Source organism: Dromiciops gliroides, chromosome 5 (genome assembly GCF_019393635.1).
Source record: "Dromiciops gliroides isolate mDroGli1 chromosome 5, mDroGli1.pri, whole genome shotgun sequence".
Lineage (NCBI taxonomy): Eukaryota > Metazoa > Chordata > Mammalia > Microbiotheria > Microbiotheriidae > Dromiciops > Dromiciops gliroides.
In genome coordinates this window covers 66,109,599-66,130,088 of record NC_057865.1, presented here as the reverse complement: position 1 = coordinate 66,130,088, position 20,490 = coordinate 66,109,599, and the positions used below count along the sequence as shown (strand labels likewise).

The 20,490-nt window shown below is 37.0% G+C and overlaps 1 protein-coding gene across 4 annotated transcripts in view; it reads left to right on the top strand.

Moving 5' to 3' along the window:
- MPP7 (MAGUK p55 scaffold protein 7) overlaps positions 1 to 20,490 on the top strand; it is a 229,527-nt gene that overhangs the window by 73,964 nt on the left and 135,073 nt on the right. For all 4 annotated transcript variants that reach the window (XM_043967389.1, XM_043967388.1, XM_043967387.1 and 1 more), the window contains exon 3: positions 9,312 to 9,430. In XM_043967389.1, the coding sequence (XP_043823324.1) occupies positions 9,312 to 9,430 (119 nt within the window). The remainder of the gene's footprint in view (positions 1 to 9,311; positions 9,431 to 20,490) is intronic.

Below are 20,490 nucleotides of genomic sequence, written 5' to 3'. Positions count from 1 at the left end.
TTCCTGTCATGATCTGACATTCATCTGATCCAATGCCTAATTTCCTCTTTGTTGGCTTAATAGAGAATATATCCTGCCCCTCCAAAGATCCAGCTTCATCTTTGTCTCTTTGGCGACTGTTGTCCAGGTGTTTCTTTATGCCCCATCTCACAGGTATCCTCAGGTCAAATGAGATAATATTTGTAAGGGGCTTAGAACAGTGCCTGGCATATAGTAGGAGCTTAATAAATGCTTATTCTCTTCCCCTTCCTTTAAGTTAAGCTACAAATAGCCCTTTGTGTAAATGTGCCAAATAAATACCTATTGCTTTCAACATTTACTAGCTCATCTGAGTTTTCTATGTAAATCTCTAAATTACAAAAATATGACTTTAATAGCCTGGAATACCATAACCTAGATTAGTGCCTTGCATACAGGAAACACTTTAATTTTTCTTGAATTAAATTTGATGCCATAGTAGTCTGTGGATTTGTGTATTTAGTATATTTGAATTTGTATTTTATTGCTGTACTTTCTATGCTTCATAGATTATGTTCGAATGTTAATTTACATCTTATATCAAGACATTTATTAGCTGTGTGATCCTTAAGTCACTTGACCTCTCTCAGGCTCAGTTTCCTCATCTGTAAAATATAGATAATTATAGCACTTATTTCACAGGGTTGTAGTGAGAATCAAATGAGCTAATATATTTAAAATGCTTTGCAAACCTTGAAATTGTATGGAAATGTATCATTATTATTATAAACTCTTTGAAGGTTTAGGCTATTTCTTAATTATCTTCATATTTTCCACAGGGCCTAGCATAATGCATTGCATGTAGTTATTACTTTTGGCCAGGGGCGGGGCAGTGAGGGTTAAGTGACTTGCCCAGGGTCACACAGCTAGTAAGTGTCAAGTGTCAGATCCTCCTGAATCCAGGGCTGGTGCCCTATCCACTGTGCCACCCAGCTGCCCCTAGTTATTACTTAATACAGTTGAATTGAGTGAATTTATTGTGAGGAACTGGAGTCAGATCACTTCCTAAAATTTTGAGGAGTGAAAATGAGGAGAGAAATGATAGTTTAAAGGATGACAGTACGAAGGGAAGATTTCTTTTGATTCCAGGCAAAAGCAGGTAAGGTAGTAGTAGTGATTACCTGCTTTTGGAAATTGGCAAAACACATAAAACCAAAATAGATAATCTCTGAGGTTTTTCCCAGTTCTAAAATGATAGGCTTATAGACAGCTCCCTACTTGATGTCAAGGCCTCAGCATTCTGTTATATTTTATTCCCATCTTTCTTCTTACCTTGGTTCTCCACACTCCTTAAAGCCCAGCTGAAAGAGAGGGTGTCCAAAAAGTCTTAGAGCAGTTCAAACTATTAAAGCTTGTGTATTTCATTCATGGACTTCACCCTCATTGATGATTTCCTTCTCCAAATTCTTATTTGTTCATACCATTCATGTAGCATGAATCACATGCTATTTTTTAAAAATAAAAGTATTTTATTATATTCCAGTTACATGTAAGGGTAGTTTTCAACATTTGTTTTCATAGGATTTTTAGTTCCACATTTTTCTCCCACCCTCCCTTCCCTCCTTCCTCCCCAAGACAGAAAGCAATCTGATATAGTTTATATATGTACAATCACATTAAACATATTTCTGCATTAGTCATATTGTGAAAGAAGAATCAGAGCACAAGGGAAAAACTTCAAAAAAGAAGGAAATAAAAAAAGTCCCAAAAGTAGAAACATTATGGTTCAATCTGCATTCATAATCCACATTTCTTTTTTCTGGATGTTGAGAACATTTTCTATTATGAGTTCTTTGAAATTGTTTTGGATCTTTGCACTGCTGAGAAGAGCCAAGTCTATCTCCATTGTTCATAACACAATGCTGCTGTTACTGTGTACAATGTTCTCCTGGTTCTGCTCCTCTCAGTCAGCATCAGTTCATGTAAGTCCTTCCAGGTTTCTCTGAAATCCTCCTGCTCATCATTTCTTACAGCACAATAGTATTCCATTACACTCACATACCACAACTTGTTCAGCCATTCTCCAATTCATGGGCATTCCCTTGATTTTCAATTCTTTGCCACCACAAAGAGAGCTGCTATAAATATTTTTGTACATGTGGGTCCTTTTTCCTCCTCTATGATCTCTTTGGGTTACAGACCCAGCAGTGGTACCACTGGGTCAAAGGGTATGAACAGTCCCATAGCCTTTTGGTCATAGTTCCAAATTGTTCTCCAGAATGGTTAGATCAGTTCACAGCTCCACCAATAATGCATTAGTTTTCCAATTTTTCCACAGCTTCTCCAACATTTATTATTTTCCCTTTTTGTCATATTAGCCAATCTGATAGGTGTGAGGTGGTACCTCAGAGTTGTTTTGTTTTATTTTGTTTTTTTCAGGGCAATGAGGGTTAAGTGACTTGCCCAAGGTCACGTAGCTAGTAAGGGTCAAGTGTCTGAGGCTGGATTTGAATTCAGGTCCTCCTGAATCCAGGGCCAATGCTTTATCCACTGAGCCAACTAGCTACCACCAGAGTTGTTTTAATATGCATTTTTCTAATCAATAGCTACTGAGAGCATTTTTTCATGTGGCAATAGATGGCTTTGATTTCTTCATCAGAAAACTGCCTGTTCATATCCTTTGACCATTTCTCAATTGGGGAATGACTTGGATTCTTATAAATTTGATTTAGTTCCCTATGTATTTTAGAAATGAAGCCTTTATCAGAAATACTGGCTGTAAAAATTGTTTCCCAGTTTTCTGCCTCCCTTCTAATTTTGGCTGTATTGCTTCTGTTTGTACAAAACCTTTTTAATTGAATGTAATCAAAGTCATCCATCTTGCATTTCATAATAATCTCTCTCTCTTATTTGGACATAAATTGTTTTCCTCTCCATACATCTGAGAGGTAAACTACTCCTTCCTCTTCTAATTTATCTGTGCTATCACCCTTTGTTTCTAAATCTTGTACCCATTTTGACCTTATTTTGGTATATGATGTAAGATGTTGGTCTATGCCTAGTTTCTTCCATATTCTCTTCCAGTTTTCCCAGCAGTGTTTGTCAGATACTGAGTTCCTATCCCAGAAGCTGGAGTCTTTGGGTTTATCAAACAGTAGATTACTATAGTCATTTACTACTGAATCACATGCTATTTTATAGGGTTATTTATCTGTTTTATATATGCCACAAAGAAGTCCAGACTCTGTCCTTGGTGGCTTATAATCTTATACTTCTTTGTTCCCTTAGTTTCCAGCTCGGTGCTTTATACATGGTAGGCATGAATATTTGTTAATGATGATACCACTTTTTAGGGGCATAGGTATCATATAAAGTGAACTATATATAAATGTACTCTTGTGACTACCAATGAGTGAGTGTATTTTTATAGAGAAGTTTAATTGAACAGGGGATTGATTGCTAACAAAAATAGGTTTTGGAGATCCATATATGAAGTTTAAAAGGTCACTTGCCCCTAGCCTAGCAGCTCTTCTAATCTTTTCCATATCTATTGCTCACTCAACTCTTTTAGATCTGGTATTTTTAGTGCCAGAGGTGCCGAGTGAAGAGTAGAAACTCCTAAGGAAAATAAAGAACCTGTGATGGTCAAAGTATTAGAGCTGAACAGAGATAGGGTAGAGAAATCTGTCAAACCCTCAAAGGATTTATATTCTTTTAAAGAGTTGACTACTTGTAAATTGACAAAAGAAATGCATAATAATTTTGTTTGTTTTTTGTGTGGCAATGAGGGTTAAGTGACTTGCCCAGGGTCACACAGCTAGTAAGTGTCAAGTGTCTGAGGCCAGATTTGAACTCAGGTGCTCCTGAATCCAGGGCCGGTGCTTTATCCACTGCATCACCTAGCTTCCCCTCCCCCAAACCTAGGTGCCCCCAATGCATACTAATTTTGGAAGGAGAAGGCATTTAGCTGGGAGATCAGGAAGGACTGCATGGGTGAGGTAGCTCTTGGGCTGAGTTTTAAAGGACACTAGGAATTCCAAGAGGCAGTGGTGGGGAAGTGGAGGTGCAACCCAGGTAGCGGGGACAGTGTGCAAATTTCACAGAGAGTAAGAGAGATGAAGTGTTATGTGTGAGAAACAGAAGGAAGGCCACTTTTGACTGGGTTGTAAGAGTGTAGGAAGAATAATACATAATAAAGCAGGAAAAGTAGGTTGGAGCCAGGTTGTATGAAACTTTAAAAATTTTATTGCCATGTCTTGTTTCCACATTAACTACATTTCCTATTTTATCCTTACCCTCTCCCAACTTTCAAAGAGCTGTCCTTATAACAAAGAGTTTTAAAAGAAGGGAAAAAAACAAGTTCAGCAAAACTAACCAGCATATAAAAAAAAAGGATGGCATTAAATGCAATATTTTGCAGTAGAGGCTTCCTACCTCTGCAAAGAAGTGAGGGAGGTATCTTCTCATTTTTTTTGGCTGGGTCCAAGCTTGGTCCTTATAATTTCATAGCATTTAGTTTTAATTGGTTTGGTTCTGTTGTTCTTTCTATTTATGTTATAGTTTTTGTGTGTATTGTTTTTGTGGTTCTGATTACTTTGTATTAGTCAAATAAGTTTTCTCTTTTATCATGTAAGATCCTCTCTGGGCTACACCCCCAACTCAAGAATCAGTGGTTTGTAGGTTGTATCTCAAGAGAAGCAAGTATCACTCCAAAAGGGGGGAGTATGTCTCTGACATCACCCTGTGACATCCACTCCTGAAACTTCAGTTTATGAACCCCAACTGGTGTGCTTCCCACTAACAGTCATTAAGCAGACCCAGTTAGCTCTTATCTAAGGCATTTATTATAATGGAATAGTAAAATTAGTAACAATAGTACGTCCCCTCCACTTTCCCAGAAAACTGGGCCACAATCTTTTGCTAATAAATACAGTGTCTATAGGAAAAATGGGATCAGATTTTGAGAATAATGATAATGAGCCACAAATGGGAAATGCAAGACGAAGACTCTTCACTACTGTGTTACTACTAGGCCTTGAAATATTTTTCTGTAGAGTTCTCACAAAACTTTCCTATAAGTAGTAAGTAGCTCTGTCGGACAGGCTACTTAGATAGATTCCCAGGGACTGCTCCTCTTTGTATCTCAACTTTCAATTACCAAGCCTAGCTTGTTCTCTTCTTTGCTGTCAGGAGTCATGCTTCTTGAAACTATTTCTGCCTTTGATTGTTTTTCTCTCTGTATCCATCTTTCTTCCTCAACTATGCTTTGAACTCTGACTGCTGGATAGGACGATTTCCTCTAGGCCAATTGCTCCAATGCCATGTACTATGGCCGTTGTGGGGGTGGGAAGAGTGAAAAACCCCTTCCCACCTCCCCAAGAGATGAAGAGCATTCTTTCCCTATTGCTACCTCCTGCCTCCACTGTCCCTGACTCTCAAAATGGTAAGTTATCTTTTGGGTTTATTTATTTAGAACCACAGGAGAGTTTGGCCAGTTTTTAAACCTCAGCCAATCCCATTGCCTTCTCTGCTTCAGTCAAAGAGGGGTGGATGTGCTATGCTATTCTATAAATATAAATAATAATATTAACATAATATATGAAATACAATATAATAATAATGTGATATAAAGGGAGGGCTGGCTTTTAACAACTTGTACGATATCAATACCTTGTCATCTGAAACTACATCTCATGGCTACATCAATTGACCTGGGATAGGGGGGAATCAAATCCGTGTTCCTCTGCAATTATATGCCATGGAATGGAAGCATTTCATTGAAATTACATCTTAATCACTTTATAGAAAGATGGTATTAGGCATGTTATACTAGAGTTGAATAATAATGTTAGTTTAAAGAATCCATAGTATATCAAATAGGTAAGATTGTAAAAGAATGCTTCTTATGACTGCCAGAAATTCCTATACTTAAACAATCCATTCCTGTTGTAGTTGCCTTTTGATTCTTTGCTTTGTGAAAAAACTGTTTTCAAAATTAGAATGATGAAAAAAAATTTAAGATAGGTAGACCCAAACTTTTTTTCCAAAGAAGAGTTGAAGTGGTATGTTATTTCTTTTCAGAGTTGAAATAGAATATCTACCTCTCCTCCTCACTACAGAATTTCAGTATCCACATAGATGTTCCTTCAATCTCCCTAAGTCACTGCTTCTACAGTGTCCTTAAATTCAACAACATAGTCTTCTGCTGCAACTCAGCCACACATAGGGATGATCACACCTTAGCACAATTACTCACAAATGCTGACATTCTCCTACTGTTCCACCACTCTCTGTGCTGCAAGTTTCATGATGGCGTGCTCGCATGGTCACTTCTCTTACACTTTCCCATTCACCATTGTAGTGAAGCAGGCTTATGTGCTTTCTTCCATGTGTTTTAGCATGATGTTTTCCCCAGTGTTGTTAGACGCCTTCAACAAAGACAGAAATGGCATCAAGGTCAGCTACTACATTGATGACAGACTATTCAACTGGAAAAGGCTACAAGCCAAGACTAAAGTGGAGGGAAAGTTGACGGGTGACTTTTTGTTCACAAATGATTGTGCCTTCAATGGAAACAGTAGTTTTCCATCAGCCCACACTGCAACATCCACATGTGGAGCCATTGGTTACAGGAAAGGGAGAAATTTGGAATGATTTTGATGCCTTGGCAGTATACTTTTCAGGAATATCCACATAGATGATGAGGTTGATGCACACATTGCCAGAGGTAGAATTTGGGAGGCTCCAAAAGGAAGTGTGAAGAAAAGACATTGGGTTGCACATCAAACTCAAGGTCTACAGAGCTGTTGTGCTGACTTAATTGTTGTTTGCCTTTGAAATTTGGACAGTATACCAGTGCCATGACAGAAAATTAAACCTTTTCAATTTGAATTATCTTAGGAAGATTCTGAAGATCAGCTGGCTAAAACTTGCTGCTTCTACCTCTCCAACCTCTGGATTTGGGCCCCTTCTCCCTCCTTTTAGTACTACCACCTTTTCAGCCCCTCCTCACTTTCCATCTGGATTATTGAAACAGCCTTCATGACTTAAGTCTCTCACCATTCTAGTCTAGCCTACATTCTACTGCCAAATCAATTTTCCTTAAACACAGATATGACCACATGACTACCATACTCCAATTCTAGTGGTTGGCTTCCTTTTGCTGCTAGGATTAGAGTGGTGTCAGATTTTATATTTAATCCTGGTCTCCTTGTATGTTACTTCCCTACCTTTATTGTGGGATCCAGCCAAACTGGCCTTTTCTCTATTTCTCACACAGGACACTCCATCTCCTGTCCCCATGCCTTAGCACTGGCTGTCCCTCTTGTCTGGAATGCACTCACTCATTGCTTCCACATTTTAGAGTCCCTCTAAAAGAGGGACAAGAGACGGCTTAAGTAACATCTTCTATCCTTTCCTGACCTTCCCACTTGCTTAATGCCTTCCCTCTGAAATCACTTTGTATTTAACTACTTTGTATATATTTGCATTAATTTACTTCATATTGATGCTGTGCATGCATGCATATGTGTGTGTGTGTGTGTGTGTGTGTGTGTATAAGTGCTTGTTTTCTGCTCAGTTAGAAGGTAGGTTTCTTGAGAGTAGTGATTGTTTCTTTCTTTGTACTTGTATCTCTAGCACCTAGCTAAACCTGGCAAATTGGGGCTTAGTAAGTACTTATTGGTTGAGAAATTAAAAAGGTTTTTAATGAGTTGAACCTCAGTTTTCTGGAACCTCACTCAGAACTCTTCCCTCTTCAGATCAATGTTAATTCCATTTAAGGTTGTCTCATTTGTTTATTAGAACAATCATTCTTGTTCCTTATCTGCACAAGGCACATATCTATTTATATTAACTTGTTTTAATCAAGTTACTATGAGCCAACAATTTAGTTTGATCTTTGGATGTTTTATAGTATGTAGAATTGCAGTGTTTTGAGTTCCATCTAGCAATCACTCTTTATATGCGCACACATATTTATGTACAAAATGTTTGAAGTATAAGAGCCAATTTAATTAAAATTAAGGATTATTGTAGGAAATGAATGTGTCACCAAAGATATTTGGATCTCAGAACAAAATGTAATTGAAGGAATCCCCTCCTTTTTTCTAGAATATTATATTTTTAAAACCAATGATAAAAATAAACTTGCTGATTAACCCAGTCTTTGAATTTCAGCATTTAATTTCCAACGTTTCACCTAATTCTTCAATGCTACTTTGAAATATTACTGATTAATGGAATATTAACCATCATATATTATACAGCTTATATTCAAAGTCATCATTAATCCATAATTTACCATAATGTGCTTTCCTAGTTAAATATCTAGTAAAGCTGTCCTTGTGATGAACAGCAGTACTTACTCAGACTAAAAATAAGACCTCTACCCTGTATAGTAGATCCCAGGAGGTTATTGGTGTTTTTGTAGACAGCAGACAGGAGAAAAAGGCATTTTGTCCTTTTTACCCCAAGTAATCCCACTGGAAAATGAAACATGTGCTATGAATTGATATCAACCCATGCCAGGTTACCTCCCTAAACAGGGCTCCTGCGAGCACTGTGTCTACATTTCTTGGACAGCGGTGTGATGACCTCTGCGTGATGGATAGTTTCTGCTACTGTGGAGCACTGTGCTGCTGTCTGTCCCCATGAGACTTTCAGTGAGGCGTGCCACTAATAACTAGGGGTAACAACTACTTTAACTCTTTCAGGGGATATTGGCTGCATTTTTGCAAGCCTAAATATTAGAGTCAAACTTAAATACGTGTTTTACTTGGATTTTTTTTACAGCCAATTGTTGTAATGGTGAGCTATGCATTTTTTTTCCTCTTGTCTTGCCTTTTGGAACTTTATTTTGGTCTTTAGATAGGACCGATGTTTTAAAAGCAGTATATTAGCAAGAAATGTTTAGGCAAACCACAAACTTTTTAATAGATGATCCTTTCCATTTTCTGTTCTTTTAAGGAAGTTTTTCCTATTCATGACTCATTTTGCTCTTTGGCTAAGATTAAGGGAAATGTAATAATGATCAAGAAAAGGAATGTATGCTTCTTTCCTTTTAATTCTTTGGAAATCTTTATACATTTTCTATGTAAGGTTCAGTAAACAGAAGTGGTTAGAGAAATTTGACAACTGTGACAAGGGTAAAAACTGTTGCATTTTTATAGGCTTCTAAGGAACTTAAAAGAGAATGCTTACTCTGCTTCTTTAGATAAATGTTTTGCTTGATGGCCCAGACTTCTTATCCAGTTAGAATGACATGCCTCAGGCAGCCAGTTACACAGACCTGTGAAGCAAAATTAATGAGATCACCCTTAGATTACACTTTGTGTTTTATTTTCACTTTATAGGTCTGTATGAGCTGCTGACTGCACTGCCAGCCCAGCTGCAGCCACATGTGGACAGCCAGGAAGACCTAGCCTTCCTCTGGGATATGTTTGGTGAAAAAAGCCTTCATTCACTGGTGAAGGTAAACCACACTGAAGTCAGATTCTCTTTGAGAAGAGCATATGGAAAAATGTTTTGAGCGCCATCTAGTAAACCAGCGATCAGATTGTTGCTCCCTGAAAACAAAACAGCCTTGTTTCCACTCACCGAGTTTCTGACAGGGGTGGAAGTTGTTAAAGATTCCACTAAAAATACATAGATGATTTCACTTAATAGTGATGTTCTGGCAGTGTATACTAATGCAGCAAACATATGTTTGCCTTTGTTTAGAAAAAGAGTATGAAATAGCAGGAAATTTTAGACTTCTTTATGGTCAACATTCAGGAGCTGGAGTTTAGCTTAAATAAATAAATGTTCACAGCAAAAATTAGAAGGAATATATTTTCTGAGGTCAAGTATGGCAACAGTTCTGTAGCCACATTAATTTAAAATAATTTCCTTTAACAAAATCAACTGAAATTCTAGTAAGCTTTCTTTTACTGGCATTCCTCCACTGAAAATGGTATTTTCTATAAAACATATTGCAGTTAATATGAATAAAATCAGTTTGGGAGATGATTTCATTGAAGTGTTTTTGCCATGAAAATGATCAGGAACCAGAAATCAAACCTTGACACATAAGTATGCAAAGCAATCCTGGTAATGGTCAAACTGCTTAAAATAGTAAAAGGAAACCAAGTAGCTTACTGGAAAATGTACTATCCATGCTTCTGGAAATATCAATTGAGTTCTCTCAGAAAGTTTTAACTCAAGCTGAAGGGGAATTTAGAGCGCTCCGTTGATTCTGTAGGAGGTGTAGTAATCCATGCCACAGAAAGATCTGAACCTACACATAATTCAGCAAAATTTGTTACGGTTGTCAGTTGTTAGAAGAGGTTTAGAATTGAAAAATAGCACTTGAAAATGAATAACCTCAGAAAATGAATAACTTCACTATCCATCTGTGATAGAATTCTGACTGCAGTTTTTTCTGTTTTGTAAATTAAAGACATTTTTTTTCAAGCAGTGGCATCTTGCAAAGAGGCTAAATAAGCAAATTTTGTTTTATTAGGCTTTTAAGATGTAGGATGTCTTTAATGGTAAGGTATTTATACATATCCTATGATGCTTTTTGCAATAAATGATTTCAGCTTTAGGAAATTTTTGAAGGGGATTTCCATTTGGCTATGCTGAAACTTTGACTGCTGATAATAAAAATGTTTATTTTTTTAGAGGTATCAAAGTTGCATCTTTTGACTTGTTGAAATGGATTTCATATTAAAATAGAATCAGGTATTTTATAATTACTTCTTTAAAAAATAAGTTGAATAATATTCTGGAAAAAAGGATATTTTGTGGCATTTATTTTTAACTGAATATTGAGGGCCGGTTTCATTATCTCAGAACATTACAAACTAGTAAATTTCCATAGGGAAGAGATTTATAGATGATGGTAGCTATTAAAATATATGTTATTTAAAAGTAGAACTTTCATCAGTAATTGTCTTAGTTTACATTGGTTTCACTGGTCCCAGCCAGGGAGACTGGAATAGGAAAACACATAACTATTTATAATGTCTGTACCAACAGAGCAAAGCATTAGTGGAATATGTAACTGGTGTCATAAAAAAAACCATTTTTTGTCTAGATTTTTGGTGTCATCGATATAGATTACTGCCAGCATGAAAACTTCTAATGATGCAGATCAGCAACTCATCTTCAAATGATAGTCTTAGAAAATGGCCTGTGTGGGCAGCTAGGTGGCACAGTGTTTAAAGAACCCGCCCTGGATTCAGGAGTACTTGAGTTCAAATTCAGCCTCAGACACTTGACACTTACTAGCTGTGTGACTCTGGGCAAGTCACTTAACCCCCATTGCCCTGCAAAAAATAAAAAATAAAAAAAGAAAGAAAGAAAAGAAAAGAAAATGGCCTGTGGCATTGAGGTTAAGTAACATCCATGGTCACACAGCTGTCTTCATCTGTGATGCCATACTACTTCTCTATTTAAAAACAACAACACATTTAACGTTGAAGTAACAGCAATGCAGTTGTAAGGCATAGTGTAGCAAAATCTGTAAAATGTAGCTGTTTTAAATAGAAAGTATTTTATTTTATTGATTACTAAGTTGCTTTCAAATAAAGATAGTTTCTTGCTATATTACATCTCTCTATATATAATATTACATACATATATACCAACTTTCAATACCAGTTTATTCTACTTTTATCAAATACACTGTGTGTTTTTTATCTAACCTTTTTGTTAAAGTACACAGAGCAAAAATAATGGCCACAAAAAGTGAATTTGAGAGGTTCTAGCTTCAAATTATTGAAACAAGCTACAGGTGGCAAAAATGTGTGCTATCAAGGATCCTATTTTTAAACTGGGTGATAATATTTGGTTATGGTGCATATATTTCAACAGAATAAAATACATTTTATTCAAAAAAGTTACTTTTGGAATGTGCTAAAATCCTTTTTGGAACTCATGCCTGCTTTATGAAGATATTAGTTTGTAAATTAGAAGTGACCAAATACAAGACTGTATTTTTCATCATGGAAAACTTCCTAAAGTTGTGCATCCAGATGAGAAATGAAGAGATATTCTGACCCTCTTAAATGGAGGTTTTGGAGTTCATGGCCCTACCGAGCAGCCATATTGCTGAACCTGGGTTTCCTCCTTCCTACCCTGCTTTCCAGTTATGGAACAATAATCAAATCAGCCATCATTGCTCCAGGAAAGGGTATGTCAGCTTACTGTACTATGGCTCCACTAGCCACTCTTGTGGCTGATGAAACTTGAATGTTTCTTTTAACAAGTAAAAATAATAAGCAACTTAAGCAAAAAAGGTTTACTTTTACTTAATATGCTCAGAGTTGAGTAAGGAAGCAGTTCAATTTGTTATCAAAGACAAGAAAGAAACTCAGTTTCTTTAAGGGAATAGCTGGTTATCACTGATATTTTAGTATTATGAGAAGCAAAGAAACCAGAGTGGATAGAAAGCATGCATTGAAGTCAGGAAGAATTGGATTTGAGTAGTCTTTATTTTCCATATGCTTCAGAGGACTGTTGGCTTTATGTAGAATGTGCTTTTCCACAAGTTTGTAGAGAAATTCAATAGTGTTTGTCTTGTTTCTTTGCTTTTCTCTAGGTATCTGGTATTGAAAGTAATGAGTGGTACCTATAAAGAGTGCTTAACTATATGTAGGCCCATAATTAAACAGGTGTGTCTCCCATATGGTATTGAGAAGTTGTCAGTCATCCATAGATTGGCCATAGTAAAACAAGTGGCCATTTTTTTTTTTTTTTGTCTAGGCTAATGCATCATCTTTTGGATAATTCTTAAGTCTCTGGAGCCACAGACAGCTTTGAATCTGCTTGGAGTTATAGCCAGCCACTGCCTGATTGAATAGCTTCATTGGAAAGGTTTTTAAAGTTCTTCTGGAAGCATCCAGTTGATCCTTTCAACATAATATTTACTCATTTATTGATATAGGTCATCCTTATAGAAGGTACAGTGATCACAAAATGTAAAGGAAAAGAATACCAAATCAGAACTTGTGGCCAATTTTGATTCCAGAAGACTTGATGATGAGGGAGAATTCTGTCCTCTGATGAAAGATGTGATAGTACAGAATGAAGCCTAGGCTATTAGATATGATTAATGTGTTGGTTTGTTTTCTATAAACATCCTTTTTCATGAGTATTTTATGGGGTGGGAGAAGTATGTGATAGAAAATGACAGCATTTGAAGTGACAGCAACAAAAGCATCTATTTTAAAAGATTCTTTTCAAAGATACTTTACAAAGAAAAATGAACTCACTCCACTGAGGGGCTGAGAACTATAACACCTAGCTTTGGGCAGCCTAGACAAAAAAATCTATATGCCCCACCCGAGCCTGAGCTAGTTGGATAGAAGAGTAATACCTAAAATGAGGAGAATGTTAATGCTATCTTCCATCAGCCCTAAACAGGACAGGGGAAAGAAGCTGGGGTCTCCCCAGTTCTTCTTCTTCTTCTTCTTCTTCTTCTTCTTCTTCTTCTTCTTCTTCTTCTTCTTCTTCTTCTTCTTCTTCTTCTTCTTCTTCTTCTTCTTCTTCTTCTTCTTCTTCTCCTTCTCCTTCTCCTTCTCCTTCTCCTTCTCCTTCTCCTTCTCCTTCTCCTTCTCCTTCTTCTCCTTCTCCTTCTCCTTCTCCTCCTTCTCCTTCTCCTTCTCCTCCTTCTCCTTCTCCTCCTCCTCCTCCTCCTCCTCCTCCTCCTCCTCCTCCTCCTCCTCCTTCTTCTTCTTTTTTTGCAGGCAATAGGGGGTTAAGTGACTTGCCCAGGGTCACACAGCTAGTAAGTGTCAAGTGTCTGAGGCTGGATTTGAACTCAGGTACTCCTGAATCCAGGGCCAGTGCTTTAACCACTGCGCCATCTAGCTGCCCCCGCCCCCAAGTTTTAATAATTGGCTGTTAATATGAGAGAGAAATAATAATTTCTTTCAGCAGCAGTTTTTAACTTCAAGCCCACAGTTCAGGAGTTCTGTGGACTTGAGTGGGAAAAACATTTGATCTTATTGTCACTAACCTTTAAATGAAATTTATTCTCTCATTTACTTATGAATATAGGCAACAAAACATTATTCTGATAAGGAAGCCATAGACGAAGCAGATGTTTACTAGTTTGTCAGTGGGTTCCATGGCAATAAAAAAGAACCCTCATTGGAGGAAACTATTGTTCAAATTTACCTATGTTTGGTAATTATCCTTTAGAGAACAAAGTGTTAACAGACAAACACATTCTACCTTAATTAAAATGTTTTATGCTCATTGTGACTTCATTTTCCAAACCAAAAAGTCAGGCTACACAGTGTCATAAAGAGTATTCTTTTTGCAAGACCTTATTAAATTCATATGTGTCTTAAAAGTGTGATGGCCTCTAGGTATTCTGAGTCACTTGGCCACCCGCATAAACTCATACAGAATTTTAGAGTTGGAAAGCAGCTGTTTAGTCCAGCCCATACACAAAAAAGAATCCATTAAAGCCCAAGTGATAAGTAGCCATTTAGTCTCTGCTGGAACACTTCCAGTGTAGGGGAACCTACTATTTCTTTTTTTTTTTTTTTTTTGGTGAGGCAATTGGGGTTAAGTGACTTGCCCAGGGTCACACAGCTAGTAAGTGTCAAGTGTCTGAGGCTGGATTTGAACTCAGGTCCTCCTGAATCCAAGGCCAGTGCTCTATCCACTGCGCCACCTAGCTGCCCTGAACCTACTATTTCTAAGGTGATCCATTCCACTTTGGGCTGGCTCTACTCCTTACATCAAACCTAAATGCGATTTTTTATGGTTTTCATTGATTGCCCCGAATTCTTCCCTTTAGGTCCAAACATAGCAAGTCTAATAAATCCCTTCCACATCCCATCCCATCAGATAGTTGAAGACAGCTACTATGTGTTTCTTGAGTCTTTTCTAATCCAGGCTAATTATCCCTTTTTCCTTTCCTCATAGAATGCAGACTCCAGTGCTGTTACCTACCCAGCTGCCTTTCTTTGCTGTAGAGCTCAGAGCTGAACATAATACTCCTTTGACCAGGGGCACAGTGCTGTGGGGCAATAAGTTCCTTATTCCTGGAAGCTGTGTGTTTCTTAAAATACCCGAAAATCATATTTAGTTTTTTGGCTGCCACATGATATTGGTGACTAATCTTGACCTTGAGTCCACTACAGTCTTAAAAGCTTTTTCAGACAAATGACCACTCTTGCAACAATTGTTTCCCCCCAGTAGAATGTTATGGCCCTTAAGCATTCTCTCAGTCTCTCCCCTCCACCCCTTGCCAGAACTGTCCCTAGTTTAAAAATTATTTGTTGAATTGAACTGTGAAGTAGGTGTGGTGTTTTTTTTTTGGGGGGGGGTGCAACTATAACGCTATCAGGAATAAAAGCAGAATAATCAGGTAGGATATTTAAAAAATAACAACTAACCCAAGATCCACCTTATATTTACTTTTACTTTTATTAAAAATTTACCATGGCATGGTGCTCAAGGAAGGGAGCTTTGATGCAAGTAGTTACTGAGATTATGAGTGGAGGCATAAAGCAGTGGATTTTTACACCTTTTTTCAGTATCAAGGTAATATTGTTTTGATTATTATTCTCTAAGATAGAGGTGAAAGACAGGTGTGGGTGAAGTGTTATTCATGGTGTGTAGGGCAAGAAAACTCAGCTATCTGCTAGATGGCTAGAGAGGATGAACCACGGTCTGAATTTGTGTTCCTCTTAGCAATAGAAGGCTGAGGTTTTCCTCACACTCTGATAATCAAGGCAGCTTCATCATAGGGCAAGTTCTCAAGCTGGGTGAATTAGCTCCCCAGCAAAGGGAGTTTGGGGCCCCAAAGCTTTGGAAATTCAGATCTGGAGGCTCCCTGTTCCTGGTAAAACAGGTGCATAGCCAAGACATAGCAGTAGCCAAACAGTCTTGTTTCATTTGCACCCTTATTATTACTGCAGAGCTTTTCGTCTGTTCTCCCCTGCTTGAAAATAGAGGCCATTCATTTTGAGGTGCTTCTTTTCCCTTAGTCCATACATTAAAGTCACTCTACATCTCTCATTCTTTCCTTTCTTACTCCAATTTCTTACACAGGCTTGGCTCATCTCGTTGTCCAACCTTTTCACTTGTATTATCGGTCCCATCCTTTCTCATCTACTGTTTTTTGTGTTTTTTTGCTCTTTTTTTTATTTTCAGCAACAAACATTTATTTTATTTTCCAGTTATATGTAAGGGTAGTTTTCAGCATTCATTTTCATAAGATTTAGAGTTCCAAATTTTTCTCCCTCCCTCCCTTTCCTCCCCACCCCCACAAGATCGCAATCTGGTTGTATATGTACAATCCACAAGTGTTCTTTTTATCAGTTCTTTCTATAGGGGTGTCTCATCTACTGTTGACCATTCCCTTTGTTTTTTGAGCTCTTATATGCTGCATTCTACTTTTTCCCCTTTAAACACGACTAACTACTTTCACATTTTAAAAAAGAAAACAAACCAAAAAAACCCCCTTTCACTTAACCATATCTTCCCTTTGAGCTATTGTCTCTCTTCTGTATAATCAGACACCTGGAAAAGGTCACACACATTATTACCTCATTTTTTCTCATTTGCTATTCACTTGTCATTACCATCCAGTCTAGTTTATTTGCCTATACTTAAGTGAAATTCCTCTCTCCAAGCTTACCAATAGTTTCTTAATTGCTAAATCCAAAGATCTTTTCTCAGGCTTCATTCTTCTGGTTAATATCCCAATGTAGCTTTTGGCATTGTTAATAAGGCCTTTCTCCTGCACACTCTCTTCTCTTTTGGTTTCTGTGAAATTTTCTTGGATCTTCTATCTGACCATTAAAAAAAAGTCTTCTTTACTAGATGATCTTAATTCTTTTGCCCACAAAGTGTGGATACCCCTAAGGTTCTGTGCTGGGTTCTCTTTTTCCTTTAATACTTTCTGCCTGGGTAACCTCAATAGTCCCCATGAATGCACTTATTCCTTTGCAGATGATTATTAACTCTGTGTTACCATCCTTAATATCTCTCCTGAGCTTTAGTTCCACCTTACCAATTGTGTGCTGGGCATCTCCATCTAGACTGAGCAATGTCATCTCAAACTTAACATGTCTAAAATAATTCATTATCTTCCTCATATCCTCAGTTTCTTTCCCCTGATTATACCATCCGTCATCTCCAATTTCCCTCTTATTAAAGATACTACTGTCTTTTCAGTATCACAGTCATACTCATATCTTCACTCTCCTTCACCATATCCCTATATCTAGTAATACGCCAGACCTCATTGATTTTACCTTCTTAACATCTCTTGCATCTGTTCTTTTCTCTCCAGGGCCCACTGTAATGTTTTATACATAGTAAGAGCTCAAATGAAGATTAGATTAGGAAATGAGCCTTATTTCTCTCAGTTTACAAATAGCTAATGGCCCAAATTATAGCTATAAGTCAGTTCTTCTGATTTCCAGTCCATTGTTTTTATATTGCACCATATTCTTAAGCTAGAAATTCTAGGAAGCAAACAGCAAGAATGATAGTTGCTCTGTTTTGACTTACGTTTTACATTTTCTTAATCTATTTTAACTTACTGTTTTGGATTTGTAATGATTATTCCTAGTTTGAAAATTGAGACTTTGTTGAATATCACTTTATGTAAACTCTTCTAATACTTCTGTTCCCTACCTACTTTTCACTTAATTAGAGTGAGAGTAGTATCAGAAGAAATGGGGTGGTGGTTACATCACTTAAAGTTCAATTCAAATCTGGAAGAGTGTTTCAAGAGATACTTGTCAGCGGAGTAGTCTTTAAGAGAAAATTATATTGTCCATGTGAAGGGAGCCAGAAGCTTCAAGTTCACACAGTAAACCCTTTGGGAAGGTTATGTTACTTGTGTCTGAAATGATGTTTGCCTTGGGTAGGAGGAAGAGGGAAAATGCCAGACAATGTGAATGATCCATGGCCCCCTGGCCCTATATTGTAGGGAGTTGGGTATCAGCAGCTGGTAACACTCTTTGGCCAATGAAAGGTAATTATTCAGCCAGTTCTTTAGGAGAAGTAGGAAAGGTTATGTCTTACACTATAGTTTACATTTTTTCGGCACAGAAACATGCAGAGCTTTCTGAAGACATGAATTCCTGAGCTTCTAAGTAAAATTGTTACCTTTGTAATGCTTACTCTCCAAACAGTATCCATATGTGGTCATTTTTAGAAGTGTGTTAAGATGTTCAGTGTTGTGTGCATTGGGCTGAGGGTGAACGAATGGAGCTTGTTTTGCAAATCACACTGAAAACTTTTTGAGGTTTCACCTAAATGGCGAGTCATGTCCTTTTGAATGAAGCCTAGATTTTGAGTCACTGTAATATTATAAAATATCTTACCAAGAGGCAAATAGTTCCTAAAATGTGTATAGTTTGAGTGATTTTTTTCTTTGCATTTTAATTTTAATTTACATAGGAATCATAGTATGTTTTATAAAATGGAAGTAAGTGGAAAAGAACTGATTTAAAATTATTTCCCCAGGTGCTAAAGGCCTCTATAACAATAGCCTTAGACTTACCCTCTTGTGGAGAAAACTGTCCACATTCCTAGGAGTTGTCATTTCAGAGGGTTGGTTGTTGTTCAGTCATGTCCTCGTCTTTGTAACCCCATTTGGGAGTTTCTTAGCAAAGATACTGGAGTGGTTTGCCATTTCCTTCTCCAGCTCATTTTACAGATGAGGGAACTGAGGTTTTAGAGATGAGCAAACAGGGTAAAGTGGCATGCCCAAGGTCATACAGCTAGTAAGTGTCTGAGGCCAGATTTGAACTTTCTTGATTCCAGGTCTGGCACTCTATCTACTGCACCACCTAGATGCCCCATTCCCAGGTGTATCTAATACCCTTTAAATTAGCAAAAATATATTAAGTGGCTACTATGTGCAAGGCACTATGCTAGGCTCTGGGCTGAACAAGAAAAGTAAAACAGTTCCTGTCCCTAAGGAACTTTTATTCTATTTGTGAAATACACAGATACACAAATACAAAGTACATACAAAGTTATTTCTAGAGTGAGATTGTGCTTACAATTGTATTAATGCAATGCATTGTAGTTCTTAAGTCTGTCAAAGTTGTTTTCCTTTACAATGATATAGTCATTGTATACATTCTTCTCCTGGTTTTACTTCACTTTCTTTCAGTTCATACAAACTCTCCCAGATTGTTCTGAATCTGTTGTTGTTTCTTATGGTCAATACATTAAATTATATTCACATACCATAATTTATTAAGCCATTTCCCACTTTGCTTGTGCTTCTTTGCTACAACAACAACTAAAAAATGCTACTAATTTTTTTTGTATATGTTGGCCAAAACTTTCCCTTTTTCTTTGATTTCTTTGTGGTATATGCTTAGTAGTGAGCAGCCTAGGTGGTGCAATGTTTAAGTCCTCAGCTAAAATCTGACCTCTGCCCCTTTCCCCAAAGTATACTCTTTGTCGTCTTGCAGAATCTTTCTCTTCATTTAAGATAAAGCTGGTGCCATTTTATGCATGAACACTTAATTATGCTACTTGCTACTGCCTCCCTTCTCAAACTACCCCGTAGTTACCTATTTTGTATATATTTGTATTTATTTACTTTATATTTTATGCTGTGTATATTTTGCATCTAATTGTTAACTCCTCCATTACAATGTAAGCTAAATAAAAGTAAGGATTGTTTAATCCTTTGTGCTTGTATCTGTAGTGATGAGCACATAGTAGACACTTAATAAGTGTCCATTGATTGTCACTTTGTGTAGACACAGTATGGTCATGAACAATTGATATATCTAATTATTTCAGTCTGTCTTCATTTGTTTGTTTGTTTGTTTATTTATTTATTTATTTGCGGGGCAATGAGGGTTAAGTGACTTGCCCAAGGTCACACAGCTAGTAAATGCTATTTTTTTCTGTCTTTATTTTTTAAAGGGTGTTTTATAGTTGTAGATTAATAATTCCTATGTGACTTTATAAGTGGACTCCTGGATATTTTGTATGTTCTCAAGTAATTTGAAAATAAATTTTATATATCTTTTCCTCCTGGATTTTGTTGGTAATATACACAATATTTTTCATTGGTTTATTATATATCCTGTTTTTTATTGAAATAGACTATAGAGTTCTCTTAAAATCATATCTGTAAAAGATGATCGATCATTTTATTTCCTTTTTAACTATGTTTATTTTCTTTTCGGGTTAGGGCAATGAGGGTTAAGTGACTTGCCCAGGATCACACAGCTAGTAAGTGTCAAGTATCCGAGGCTGGATTTGAACTCAGGTCCTCCTGAATTCAGGGCCAGTGCTTTATCCACTGCGCCACCTACCTGCCCCCCTAACTATATTTATTTTCACAATTTCTTTTTCTTCCTCCTAAAGCTAGTATTTCTAGAACTGAATCAAGTAAAATTAATAAGTGTGCATTTTTGGTTTTGCCTCAGTCTTATTAGAAAGGTCTTTAGTGTTTCTCCATTACATATAATATAGGTCTTGGTTTTATGTCCATTTTTTCTTTTTAATACTTTAACATTCCATCTCATTTTTTTGAAAAGCTTC